Source organism: Mya arenaria, chromosome 9, assembly GCF_026914265.1.
Source record: "Mya arenaria isolate MELC-2E11 chromosome 9, ASM2691426v1".
In the NCBI taxonomy this organism is placed as follows: Eukaryota; Metazoa; Mollusca; class Bivalvia; order Myida; family Myidae; genus Mya; species Mya arenaria.
The window spans coordinates 57,476,366-57,489,161 of record NC_069130.1 but is presented as its reverse complement, the minus strand read 5'-3'; the positions used below and the strand labels follow the sequence as shown (position 1 = coordinate 57,489,161).

Sequence of the window (12,796 nt, the reverse complement as noted above, 5' to 3'; positions counted from 1 at the left end):
GTTGTTGTGTCTAACCGACATGTTATTGTGTCTATTCGGCATGTTATTGTGTCTAACCGACATGTTATTGTGTCTTACAGACATGTTAGTGTGTCTATTCGGCATGTTGTTATGTCTAACCGACATGTTATTGTGTCTTACAGACATGTTAGTGTGTCTATTCGGCATGTTGTTGTGTCTAACCGACATGCTTTTGTGTCTATTCGGCATGTTATTGTGTCTATTCGGCATGTTATTGTGTCTAACCGACATGTTATTGTGTCTATTCGGCATGTTGTTGTGTCTAACCGACATGCTTTTGTGTCTATTCGGCATGTTATTGTGTCTAACCGGCATGTTATTGTGTCTTACAGACATGTTAGTGTGTCTATTCGGCATGTTGTTGTGTCTAACCGACATGTTATTGTGTCTATTCGGCATGTTATTGTGTCTAACCGACATGTTATTGTGTCTATTCGGCATGTTATTGTGTCTAACCGACATGCTTTTGTGTCTATTCGGCATGTTATTGTGTCTAACCGGCATGTTATTGTGTCTTACAGACATGTTAGTGTGTCGTTGGCATGTTGTTGTGTCTAACCGGCATGTTATTGTGTCTTACAGACATGTTAGTGTGTCTATTCGTCATGTTGTTGTGTCTGACCGACATGTTATTGTGTCTATTCGGAATGCTGTTGTGTCTTACTGACATGCAATTGTGTCTATTTGGCATGTTATTGTGTCTAACCGGCGTGTGTGTCTTATATAAATGTTATTGTGTCTATTTGGCATGTTATTGTGTCCAACCGGCGTGTGTGTCTTATATAAATGTTATTGTGTCTAACCGGCATGTTATTGTGTCTTACAGACATGTTAGTGTGTCTATTCGGCATGTTGTTGTGTCTAACCGACATGTTATTGTGTCTATTCTGAATGCTTTTGTGTCTTACTGACATGCAATTGTGTCTATTTGGCATGTTATTGTGTCTAACCGGCGTGTGTGTCTTATATAAATGTTACTGTGTCTAACCGGCATGTCATTGTGTCTTACTGACATCTTACCTTGTCTTACCATGTGTCTAACCGGCATGTTAACCGGCATGTTATTGTGTCTAACTGACATGTGTCTAACCGGCATGTTATTGTGTCTAACTGGCATCTGTCTAGCCGTCATGTTATTGTCTAACTGACATGCTTTTGTGGTACTTATTTGATGGTTTTAGGAAGGTTACATTATATATATATAACTATCTGATAATGTTGGGTAATCCAGGATAGCGACTGAGGTCTTGCAAGTATTAAAATGACAGTAAACTTTAAGTGCTGCGACTATACCGGCTAAATGCAACCTGCTAGTTGTGTTTTATGTTCCTTTAGTTTCAAGCCGTTCTCGAGTTTGCAATTTTAAAAAAAAATCACAGAAGGGTGTGGTGACCTAAGACCTTTGATCTACTGTTTCATTGGATGCATGTACTAATGAAGGCTAACCTACTAAAGGAATTTCATGGTACTAGGTCAACCAGATCTCGTCTTTTTATGCGACAATATTGCAAAACTCGTACTTTGACTTACTTACCCCAAAAATAATAGGGGTCATGTACTTGCCAAGGGAAACCAAGCATTTTAACTTGTATGGTAGTAAGTAAAGCTGTTCCCGAGTTTTTGTACGGACAGGGTATATGGTAACGCAAAGTGACGTGCTCTTAATTGACGTAATGAGCTTGACGTAACATGACGCATGTGACGTCAAATAATAACGACGTTGTACATAGTTGTTAAGCTTGCCTGGTCAACACAACAAAAATGGGTTTTCTTGGGAAAATAAAAGCCTTTGTATTAAAACGGCAGAACGTTTCAGACGAGAGAATGTATGTCCGCACCAAAAGTGTGTCTTCACGTGAGTAAAACTGTTAATTAGAATCTCTTTTTCCAAATGCGTGTTTTCTTTTTATATCAATATCTAAAAATCACATTTTGACACTCGTACTGGTCTTCAACTAATACAACACCCATTATCAATATTATATTTTTATAATATTAATATTGTTAATTTTATTTAAAACAGTGTTGCTTATTTAGTGTGTTCAAATGAATCATTTGTAAGTCACAAATATGAAATCTACAAGACTTGAAAAAGTCGCGCTGTTTTAATTTAATTTCAATTTTCAGGAAATGGTTTCAGCAAAAGATGTGTTTGATGAAATCCTTACAGCCAGTGATATTGGTTTTGCACTGGTGACATTGATGTAAATCCACGATAATTCTGTTATACCTTCATTATTTTTAGGAACGTGCGTGAGCGAAAGGTCTTCAGCTGATTATTGGAGTCAGACAGAGAAGATGCGTTTTAAACTTCTCACAGAGATTCATGATGAATTTAATAATAACGGGTATTGTTGCATTTGACCATTGATGTTGCTTCCTCTAAAATACGACATCAACAAGAAAACTTCTCATTATTTTCACTTTATTCAACAATATTCACTTTCGCTATTACCAAAGTAGAACTGTCATAATGATCATCATTATCATTGGTATCCAGAGTCATCTCTTACAATGTGATATATCATGTAAAACATCTAAGATATTCGAGGGACTTTTTATCACATTGATATATCAGCAGTTGTTTCTATTCATTTATTTTCATCATAGATTACCGTAACATCCTCATTTTTTAACATGCCTTTCCTCCTTTCAGAAAAGCTGAAAAGCCACCGACGCCTTTCACAGTGATCTTTCCCGCCCCCTGCTGCCGATCCCCTTCCCCCCACCCTTTCATTTACCCCTTCCGCCGCTCTACTTCAGTTTCCCCCTTATCAAATCTCCCCCTCCTAGAATTCACCTACCGTTTGCGCCACTTCAAACCATGCAAAAAGACAATGACTTTGATGACCTTTCTTTCCTCTGTTACACTTATGGAAATAAAACTTGAAAAGATAACTGGTTTTGTCGTCGGAAATAACCAAAATTTAAACCAATAGTAGCTTGTAACACACACGTGCGACGTAAAGTTTTTCAGGAGTCTGCGCATGCGTCGTTGAGGACAGTCGTGTTTTTCACCAGCGAGTGAAAAAATGAGCATTCCAGTAAATTCCTGTAATGAATTCACAAGTACTGTAGGTGTTGCGTTTTTAAAGTACCTCGGTGTACAGCAACTATTGTAAAACAAGAGGCCGCTATTTGAAGAGTAATGTATAAAAATGAATTGCATCAAACAATGATAGTGTACAATGAATAAATGGGACACGAAACACCGTACTCCCTTATTTACTAGAGCATGTCTATTGAGATCATGATTTAGGCTCAGAAAAGCAAATTTTTAATTTTGTTTTAAATGTGTTATAACATGGAGCAAATATGGTTAAAAGTGCTGAATCTGTTATAAATAATCTGTTCCAGAATCAGACTCGCATCTTATGTCAAAATAAGTTAAATTATGGGTGTTTTAGTTTAGACATATTTATTTTACAACGATTGTGGAACAAGTTATTACAACATTATATAAATCACTCTTGTTGGCACGATTTAACGCGAGAGTGTTATCTTGTGTTGTGTTTCTTTCAAGCAATAAGAGGCGAAACTCAACACAAGAGTTACGGGCCTTCTCCGTAAGTGCATATGGTCTCAGGCAATAAGAGTAATCCTTCGGATCACTTCGTCCTTTTCCATTGAGGTCAACCTCGGATGTATTTGGACGGTTTACAATGTCAGGAATCTTAACATTAAACTACGCTGCAAGTAATTTCGGTTAAGCAGTTAAACCAAATGACGTTACTCTTGGGAATCTTAATTATTCATGCAATAATACACTTCACAGGCAATCATTTAAAACTTAGACATAAGAAATACGCTAAAAATATAATACTACTATTTAAAAATTGACGAACTACTTCAACTGATGAACCGGCATGCATCCGATGTTGTTTTCGATGAAAAATGGCCGAGGAGTTCCGAATGAAAGATTGTCAAATTGCATTTAAATATCATGAACCGTTTTTGCTTGCAGACGATGACAATAAGGCTTCCCGACTTCGTTTTTCTTTTAAAACAGACGAGCACAATACATGTTATAAAATGTTAACCGTGCATTTGGTGGAAATACTTAAAATCAAAACAGTTAATAAATGAGACACGTGGTAAAATTGGCACGGGGAATCACATGACACGTCTTCGTAACAGATCTGTGTTGTTGTGGGGTCGATTCGCAACAGACCGCCTGAAATAGATTAAATGATATGTATTTGAATTTTAATATGTACGTTAGAAGTACCTAAAAATAAAAATAAATGATTTAAGGAGGTTTAAGTTTGTTGTTGCCTCAAAACTTGCATTCATTGGCATTTATCATGGTAAGAATCGCGTCAATCATTTAAATATTTGCAGAATTACTTTGTAAAGGAATGATCTTGTATTATTTGGAAGTAACAGAAAGAAACTATCTTCATAACATTGGTCAACAATGCACTTAACGTCAATCGGTTAAACGGTTAACTGTATGGAATGTATTTGAATATATGAATAGATTTGTTAAGATAAAAGGAAACTATTTATTTCATGCATATCGGTGAAAGACTGAAAAATATTGGTGAATGATGAATGGTGATCTTGATCATTTCACTCCAGCTAACATTTGATCATTCCACTCTGTACAGACAACTCGGGACTATTTTTTTCATCTTTTACAAGATTTGCTTTCCTTGACTTTGAAAAAAATACATGTATGTAATAAGTACATGTTTGTTGTCGTCTGTAGTGCAGTAATATACACATTGACCGAATCATATAGAATTGTCAAAATCAAATTATGCAATAGTTTTAATAAAACAAACATTTTTTGTGATTGATTATAACTATTAAAAAAGAAAAAAACCTTAACAATTTATGTATGAGCTATTTCATGGAATATACTGTTAAATTAACCCGCTTGGTGGGTATCGGTTGAATATTTACTAGGCCACATGTGCTAGTAATAGAGTTGATAGATCATTTCTTCCTACAAACCAATATATTTGTACATTCAAAAACAATTTCAACAGATTTAAATTAACAAAGATGGACGTAAAGTGTAAAGTGTAAATTTGTAAAAGCAACGGAAGTCAGTGTTTAGAGTTTTTCGAAGTATATTATCTATTCACTGTCGGCCCCGTTTTCTCGGGGCGTAGCCACGAGTGAAAATATTATTTTTCTGTGACCACGAGTGAAATAAAATACGATCTTACACTGAATTCAACAAATATCCTCTATGTCATCTATTGGTCGTGTGCAAAGTTTTGGGCCGTTTGACATCAATATTTTCTAAGGAGGGATTTTGTAATGAGAGATTTTCAAAAGTAGTACTTTGATCTAGGCTTAATGCTGCACTCTCACACATATACCGTTTTTTACAACTTTTTTGTCTTGGAAAGAGCAATTCTTTGCGTAAATATCTGCAAATCAATGATAAAAGATTGCTGACAAAAGATCAGATGTTAGATTTTCATATTCTGTTTGAAAATTAATGTGTTATGGCTTAAACCGTTACTAACTGTTGAAGCAAAATGCATAATTCATTTTTTGAACTTAAATATAAAAAAATCTGTGATTATTTTTTGTCAGCAGTCTTATATAACTGGTATCCATGGATTTTCGCAACAATTGGCTCGTCCCAAGACAAACAAAATTTAAAAAAATGTCAAAACGTTCAATCTGTCAGAGTGCAGCTTTAAGGTTGAATAGGAAACGTTAATAAATCATCGTATGATTGGATCATTTATGCACACAGCCGTCAAGCCGTGACTGCTGTCACTCACCAAGGAGTGTGAAATAAATAGGCGGGCTCATCTGTCCGTCCCCTCCGGCGCTGATCCCCAGTGCGCGCAACTGGTACACTGTCCGCTGTTGAAGGCCGTACAAGATCACTGAGGTCTCCAGAAGGTCCGATGAAGTCTCATTGGCGTGCCTCATATCAGACTGTACCTCCCACCATTTCACCTAAGGGATAAGATAATATAAGATATAAGATACTAGTTCATACTTCTTTGGTGGTATATTCAAAAACAATACGATGGGTTGTAGCATGATAAACTCAGTGTATTAATCTGTGTTTGTTTCAGCGTGCAATTGCAACATATTTTAGCTCGTACTTTAAGAGAAGTATACCTTATAACCAGTGATAATTTCCTCGTTGGTGCTGGTCATGATTCCTTGCCAGCTCACTCGGACGCTGTTGGTGCCGTGTGACGACAGACTCACGAAATGGGGATAGTTCAGAGGTGCTAGAGGCAACAGAGCGAGATATACAGGACATTTCTTATCGAAAGGCTGACTAAAGGGTTACAAAGTGGAGGTAAATGCGTAAAGTCACGCTTCCTTAAGATTGACACTGACGTTATTTTGGATTATGACCTCAGTCTGTAACGGATAAGATTAGCATTTTATCAATTAAATCCTATTCCACGTACATCTGTGTGCACATGACGATACTTTCTTGATTGTCCATTTTGTGTGTTTTTATTTGTTTGTTTTTTTTAAAATATCATTTGCAATATCCACTAATCATTATGCCCATATCAATGTCTGGAAATCCGAAAACTTTCTAGACGACGAATTTAATATGATTTCAGAGTTTATGATTTTTCAAATCTGTGCGACTCGGTTGTAAGTCTATGATATCAATAATCCAAAACTTTAACCAATTGCTTACCATTGGTGGCCGTCTCCCCTCGACGCCACTCCCCTTTCGGTCCGCGGCCGGCGGAGTTGAAGACCTGCAACCGGAAGAACAACTCAGAGTTTGCCTCCAGATCAATGAGCATCACGTTGTCCGTCTGTCCGTAGATGTTCCGTGTACGCAGATTGGTTACTTCACATCCGGTCATTGGATTACAGCCCTGGTCGTTCCAGTAGTACTGGATCTGGAAATGCAAGGAAAATAATGTGATTTCAATTTAACTGATACGCGATACGCATATTAGCCATTGTTACGGTCAATGGTCAGAAATAACGGAATTTTGAAGTGAAAGTGTACGACCTTATAAGCACATGTGACTTGAAAAGGTATATATGAACCAGCGTACCGTGTACCCTCCAATGCGCCCCTTGATGTGTTCCCTGGTGTCGGGTATGGGGTCCCAACTGACGACACAGGTTGAAATATTGATGCCGCTCACGTCCGAAATCATTGGAACCACGTCCGGCACTGAAAAAAGACAGAGACGGTGATAAATGGATGGTTACGAGGGGATGGGGCGAATATCCTGGTGTCGGATATGGTTCCCATTTGACGACCACGGTTTAAATATTTATTCCGCTCACTTGCGATATCATGGGAGATATTAAGAAAGACAGGGGCTTATTTATTTATTTATAATGATACTTAGCCCTCGTACAAAAAAACGGGCCCTTCACTAATTGACAGCCGGGGTTGGCTTAAATAGATTGGAAATAGTTAAATAACATTCCTACATGATCAGGTACATACTTGCCATGGCGGAGTACACAGTGACGACCGAGGAATTGGGTCCGTTCCCAAGGTCATTATAGGCGCCCACTATGACGTCATAAGGCAGATAGTAGTTCTCGGTACCCACAAGCGCAGAGTACATGCTGACGTCACCGGGTAATTTCACCTGCAATGTTGACCACATCCGTATATACTCACGTCTTGGGGCTAAGTTTAAGACTCAGGTTCAGAAAAATAAACTCATAAAAGTTTCAAATATCTAAAAACAGTCGAATTTCGTTGGCTCGAACTCCCATGAACCGGCGAAAATATCTCGAGCTTCGGAAAATTCGAGCCAAACGGGAATTATTACCTTCAGTATAAAAATGGGTCCTTAACATCCAGTTCGAGCCAACAAGGAATTCGAGCCAAACGAGTTCGGGTCAATGGGGTTCGACTGTATAGCTCATTTTGACAAAAACAATGTGCGCATAATTGCGACAGATTCAGCAATGTTTACCTTCATTGCTCTTGTAATAACAGTTTTACAACAAAATTAAGGACTTGCTTTTCTGAGTGAAAACGCCCCCTGAGTCGGCTTATATAACAAATGTCGTTAAAATTAACCGTTATTTTTACGAAGGAATAGGTTATTACATTATAAAAACCTATAACTATAACTATAACTATATGACATTTACATTATTCATACCCACCCGAATCCTATCCACATGAGCTATCTTTATTCCAAGTTTCACCACTTAAGATCTTCCTTACTTCGTTACTGAGCCAATTTTCATTTACATTGACCTTGGCCTTGACCCAACTAATGACAAATTCTAAGGTACATCTATATTCTTAGCTTTATTGCAATACGTTATATCCAACTGAAGCTATCGAGCCCCTGGCCCTGACCTTCACCCCTGCAACTCCTTATATGATCGCAACATACGTCTCCACATGATCTCGCTAAATAAATCGTTTCGCCATTATGCTTCATTCCTAACAGAAGATGATGATAAGTACCAAATTTTAAGTAACAGTGATCTTTGTTGCGTCACTCAAAATTAAACCCAAAAACACATATTTATATGAGCTTGCTATATTTCAAATTTCATAAGTGTTACGTCAATTCGAGATTAGTAAACAGAAATCTGTTGTTGTTTTTTCGTAACAGCTTAATTGACCACTTAATCATGTTCATTTGAGTCTTCTTTAAACCAAGTTTCATAACCACATATTATTTAGATTCAAAGTTTTTGAGGGGAAACGTTTTTCTATTTTACCAACAGCAACCTTTAACTTGACCCAATATAATATGAAAGCTTTTCTTCACATAAGCTACATGCAAAAAAAGTTCCATCGCAATAAATCTAATAACAATAATTTCAGTGATACGTCTTCATATTTAATCCACATATTCACCAAGTTCCATCAGTAATTAAACTATCAACCAATTCAAACGAAATTTATTGAATAGTAACAATCTGTTCCACCGGCACGCATACCCATTTATTACCAGTATTTTTCTTTGAAACAAGGGACATTTGGTTTTCATTGTGATCATAAAAAAACTACATTTTCACTCGTGGCTTCGCCACTCGTGAAAATATGTTTTTCTATGACACTCGTGAAATAAAATACGATCTTACACTGAAATAAACAAATATCCTATCCTATATCCTATTTATTAATTATTATTATTATTTTTACTATTATTATTATCAGAGGCAGCATAAACAATAAAAAACACTGGAGAATCCGGGCATCGATTCCGGTTAGCTCTCTCATGCTAAGCGAGCGCTCTTGAGCTAATTCCCAATATCAATCAAAGAGTAAATGTGAAACCAAACCAGCGCGAAACTGACTCAAAAATATGACGTCATTATTATGAATATGACGTAGGTTTGAACAACTAAACTGAACGTTAAGCATAAATTTATATTTAGACTTGTCACAATACCATTATTTTATATCTATTAAGTGTAAACCTATACTGTGCCATCTTTAATTTGTCAATCGCACAATCGCAATCTTAAGCCAAACTGACTTCACATATGCATTGGCAAAGGGATCTTCTTCTTACACATTCCGTACCATATTACCGTACTGATTGCTTCGGTACCATATTACCGTATCGATTGCCTTCCGTACCATATTACCGTACCGATTGCCAGACGTAACGTTCTCTGGTGGCGTTTCGTTTCCAGTACAGATTGTAACCGATCCCTGGTCCACACTGCTCCGATTCTGGAAGCGGCTAAAATGTCAAGTTTAGATAGTAGATTCATTATAATAAAGTCTATATTTTTCACAATCTCTTGCACTTAAATATCAACTATATAAACATAAATTTAATGAAAACTATGTCGTAAACGTTATGTCATGTTTTCGTTTTTGTTTCAACATAACCGTAAATAAGGAATTGTCCGACCAAATTTAGACGTACTACACCATAACATGCTTATCTTCCAGTTATTGCCTTGCCTTCCTAGTATCGCCGTGCACAATGCTTAAGCGCCTATTTCACATTATCTCACGGCAAGACACCGATATACCCACTGTCCTTAGTATAATATTCCATACACACATGAACACATCGCCAACGACCGTTGCCAAGTTTTCATTACTGTTTCCACATAACATACTTTGCCTAGATCTCCTCCAATGCTGTCTGTCTTATTACCACACTACTGGAATCAATCACGGTAACAAATTAGGCCACTTCCAATCATAGATGTTGAGTATTCCCCTTCTCCACCTTCCCGTCCTTTCCTCCAAAGTTTTGTTTTTTTACCGTTAAGTTTACATTTGACCTCATTGTACCATAAACAATTTGTATAAGACTTCATTAAATTACACACTAGCCGCCCAGGACATGTTGAAATCTCAACTTTCAAGCAAAGCCAGTTAATCCCCCCTCCCCTCTCCTCCCCTCCCCTCCCCTCCCCTCCTTTCCCGCCATTAGCGCTGTCTGTTCTACAACACTACCATCACCGTAACACCCAATATATCACACAGAACCGCATTTAAATCCTCACGAAAATACAATAAGCCGTCCAGGACAGTTTGAATGTTCCCCGCGCTTCAACTCCCATCCCTCCCGCAACGATGTCCATTGACCTACTTACAAGTATATACACATGTGCATACTCGTAGCACCCATAACAAACGTTCTACCATACAGTAGACCTTACCGTCCAGGACATGTTAAGTGTTCAGTTGTCCACTCCCTCAACCCCAACCCACCCCTTTTCCAACTCTGTCCTTTGTTTTACCATATTACCACTAAATACATAAGCGTAGAGCCCCGAAGAACACATTCGGAGCTCCTCGGCCATTTTTTCAAAAACAACCTCGGATGTATATGGACGGTTTACATACTTAAAAAGTGGTACGTTTAAGTCCGCTGCAAATAGATCGCGTAGTAATCTTATTTAGTAGTTAAAATTTATGACTTAACTCTTGGGAATCGTAATTATGTTTGCAATAATACACTTCACTGGCAATCAATTTAAACTGAGAGCAATGAATACAACTCTTAAAGACTACATTTAATTAATGCTTTTATTCAAAAAAATACGGACTACTTCTCAACAGATATACCGGCATACATCCGAGGTTGTTTTTGAAAAAATGGCCGAGGAGTTCCGAATGCGAAGAACATTCATACTACACACTAGACCCTACCGTCCAGGACATGTTGAGTGTCCCCACCTTGCCATCCCCTCCGCCAACGTTGTCCGGAGCTCGGTATGGAGCAGTGGACCACGTCCGAATATACACTGGAGCGAAATCATAGTTTATTAGGAATAACAGTGGTTGCTTCAGCTTATAACTTGTACAAAACAAACCGGTTTCCGAGCCAAGCGTTTAGTACGTTGTTATTAATTGATAAGTGCGCATGGTCATGAGGTTGCATTGTATTATGTCGAGTCGAAACAACCAGCTCGTTTACTTCGAAAATAAGCCTGATCATATATTTAAGCTTTATTGGACAAAAACACTGAATGCATATATATTAAATAAATGTCACTTATGTACCTGATTACAGGTATGAATGAATTGAATTGTCTTATAGATCTATGTTATCCCACCTGACGGTTTACTGGCCTGCGCCCCACGACCGAACCCATTGACCGCCCTGACCCGGAATCGGTAACTGGTGTTTGGAACCAGGTCATTAAGCGTCGCGGTCCGCTGGTCTGCCCGACCGCCGGCAGCAGCCGCCGCCTCTACCGCGGTGTTTTCCGGGATGTCTGAATGAAAGATGAAAGTAGCCAAACTAGCATTCCATTTATATAATTATACAGGTAAATCATTTTTCTTCATTTAAAGCATTACGGTACATTAAAAGCGCATACGCTTCTGTATAATATTTGAAACGATTGCGATGACAAATGAAAAGAAAACGTTTAAAACATATTCAGTTCCAGTCAGAGACAAATAAAAGGATGACACCAGTTGCTTGTTAGTATCATCTTATGACGTAAACATCTTCTAATCTCTCAACAGCTCTTTACCTGTTGCTATGACAACCCATTTCTCGGGATCATAAAGTGTGTCAGCCTCAATATCGTACGAGTTAATGGGCGCCCCGTGTTCTAAACCAGCTGAGACCGTCCAAATCACTCGCGCTGTTGATGACGTCACTGATTCACCGTCGACGTAACATCCGGCAGGTGCTCCTGGTGGACCTGGATACGTCGAAACAAATAAACCTAAGATTTTCGTTTAAAAAACATGAACAATGCGTAACAACATTGCAATACAAAAGTTCAACTATTATACATTATATATGTTTAATTCTTTATGTGATAGTTCAAGTATGAATTTAAATCGTCTTAAAACCGCTTAAATCTGATAAAATCGTTCTATTAAGTTACCATTTTCATTTAGACATATACATAGCAATTATCCATTTTGTCACTTTTGTAAATACTCTTTTTTATACATTTATTATATCATTTTACGTTCTGCTTTCCAATTTTGAGGGATAAAAATGATGTCGACGTCTATCTGTTGTAAGTTTCATTAGAAACAAGCACACGTTCTGACCAAACAATAACAAAAACAAATGAATTTTTTAACCTTTAACTGTAAGATAAGCTGACTTCTTCTCGATTTGCAGTGGCGTAATGGCCTCACATCCGTATTCGCCCTCGAGGTTAAATGTGGCTTCACGGATATAGATTCCCGTGATACCTTCTCGTTTACCCTGGAGTGGAAAATAATACCATTTTGAACGAATTATCAAACTTCCAACGAATGGTCAGCCGATTTTATCAAATTGGGAGTTCCAATAAAGAGCGGTGTAATAGCCTCGATAAGGAAGTGTGTAATAGCCCCACATCAGGTAAAGGTTTTCACCTGGTGACTAGTCCCCTGGGCTTACTT

At 37.8% G+C, this 12,796-nt stretch overlaps 1 protein-coding gene across 1 annotated transcript in view; it reads right to left on the bottom strand.

The window, feature by feature from the left end:
• Positions 1 to 3,191: 3,191 nt before the first annotated feature.
• LOC128246207 (contactin-5-like) overlaps positions 3,192 to 12,796 on the bottom strand; it is a 32,234-nt gene continuing 22,629 nt past the window's right edge. Inside the window, exons 17-27 of the mRNA XM_052964397.1 lie at positions 12,491 to 12,617; positions 11,923 to 12,096; positions 11,497 to 11,658; positions 11,090 to 11,184; positions 9,567 to 9,659; positions 7,439 to 7,586; positions 7,035 to 7,156; positions 6,662 to 6,872; positions 6,118 to 6,233; positions 5,769 to 5,949; positions 3,192 to 4,195 (exon numbers count right to left, since the gene is read on the bottom strand). Of these exons, the coding sequence (XP_052820357.1) occupies positions 4,047 to 4,195; positions 5,769 to 5,949; positions 6,118 to 6,233; positions 6,662 to 6,872; positions 7,035 to 7,156; positions 7,439 to 7,586; positions 9,567 to 9,659; positions 11,090 to 11,184; positions 11,497 to 11,658; positions 11,923 to 12,096; positions 12,491 to 12,617 (1,578 nt within the window). The 3' untranslated portion in view covers positions 3,192 to 4,046. The remainder of the gene's footprint in view (positions 4,196 to 5,768; positions 5,950 to 6,117; positions 6,234 to 6,661; positions 6,873 to 7,034; positions 7,157 to 7,438; positions 7,587 to 9,566; positions 9,660 to 11,089; positions 11,185 to 11,496; positions 11,659 to 11,922; positions 12,097 to 12,490; positions 12,618 to 12,796) is intronic.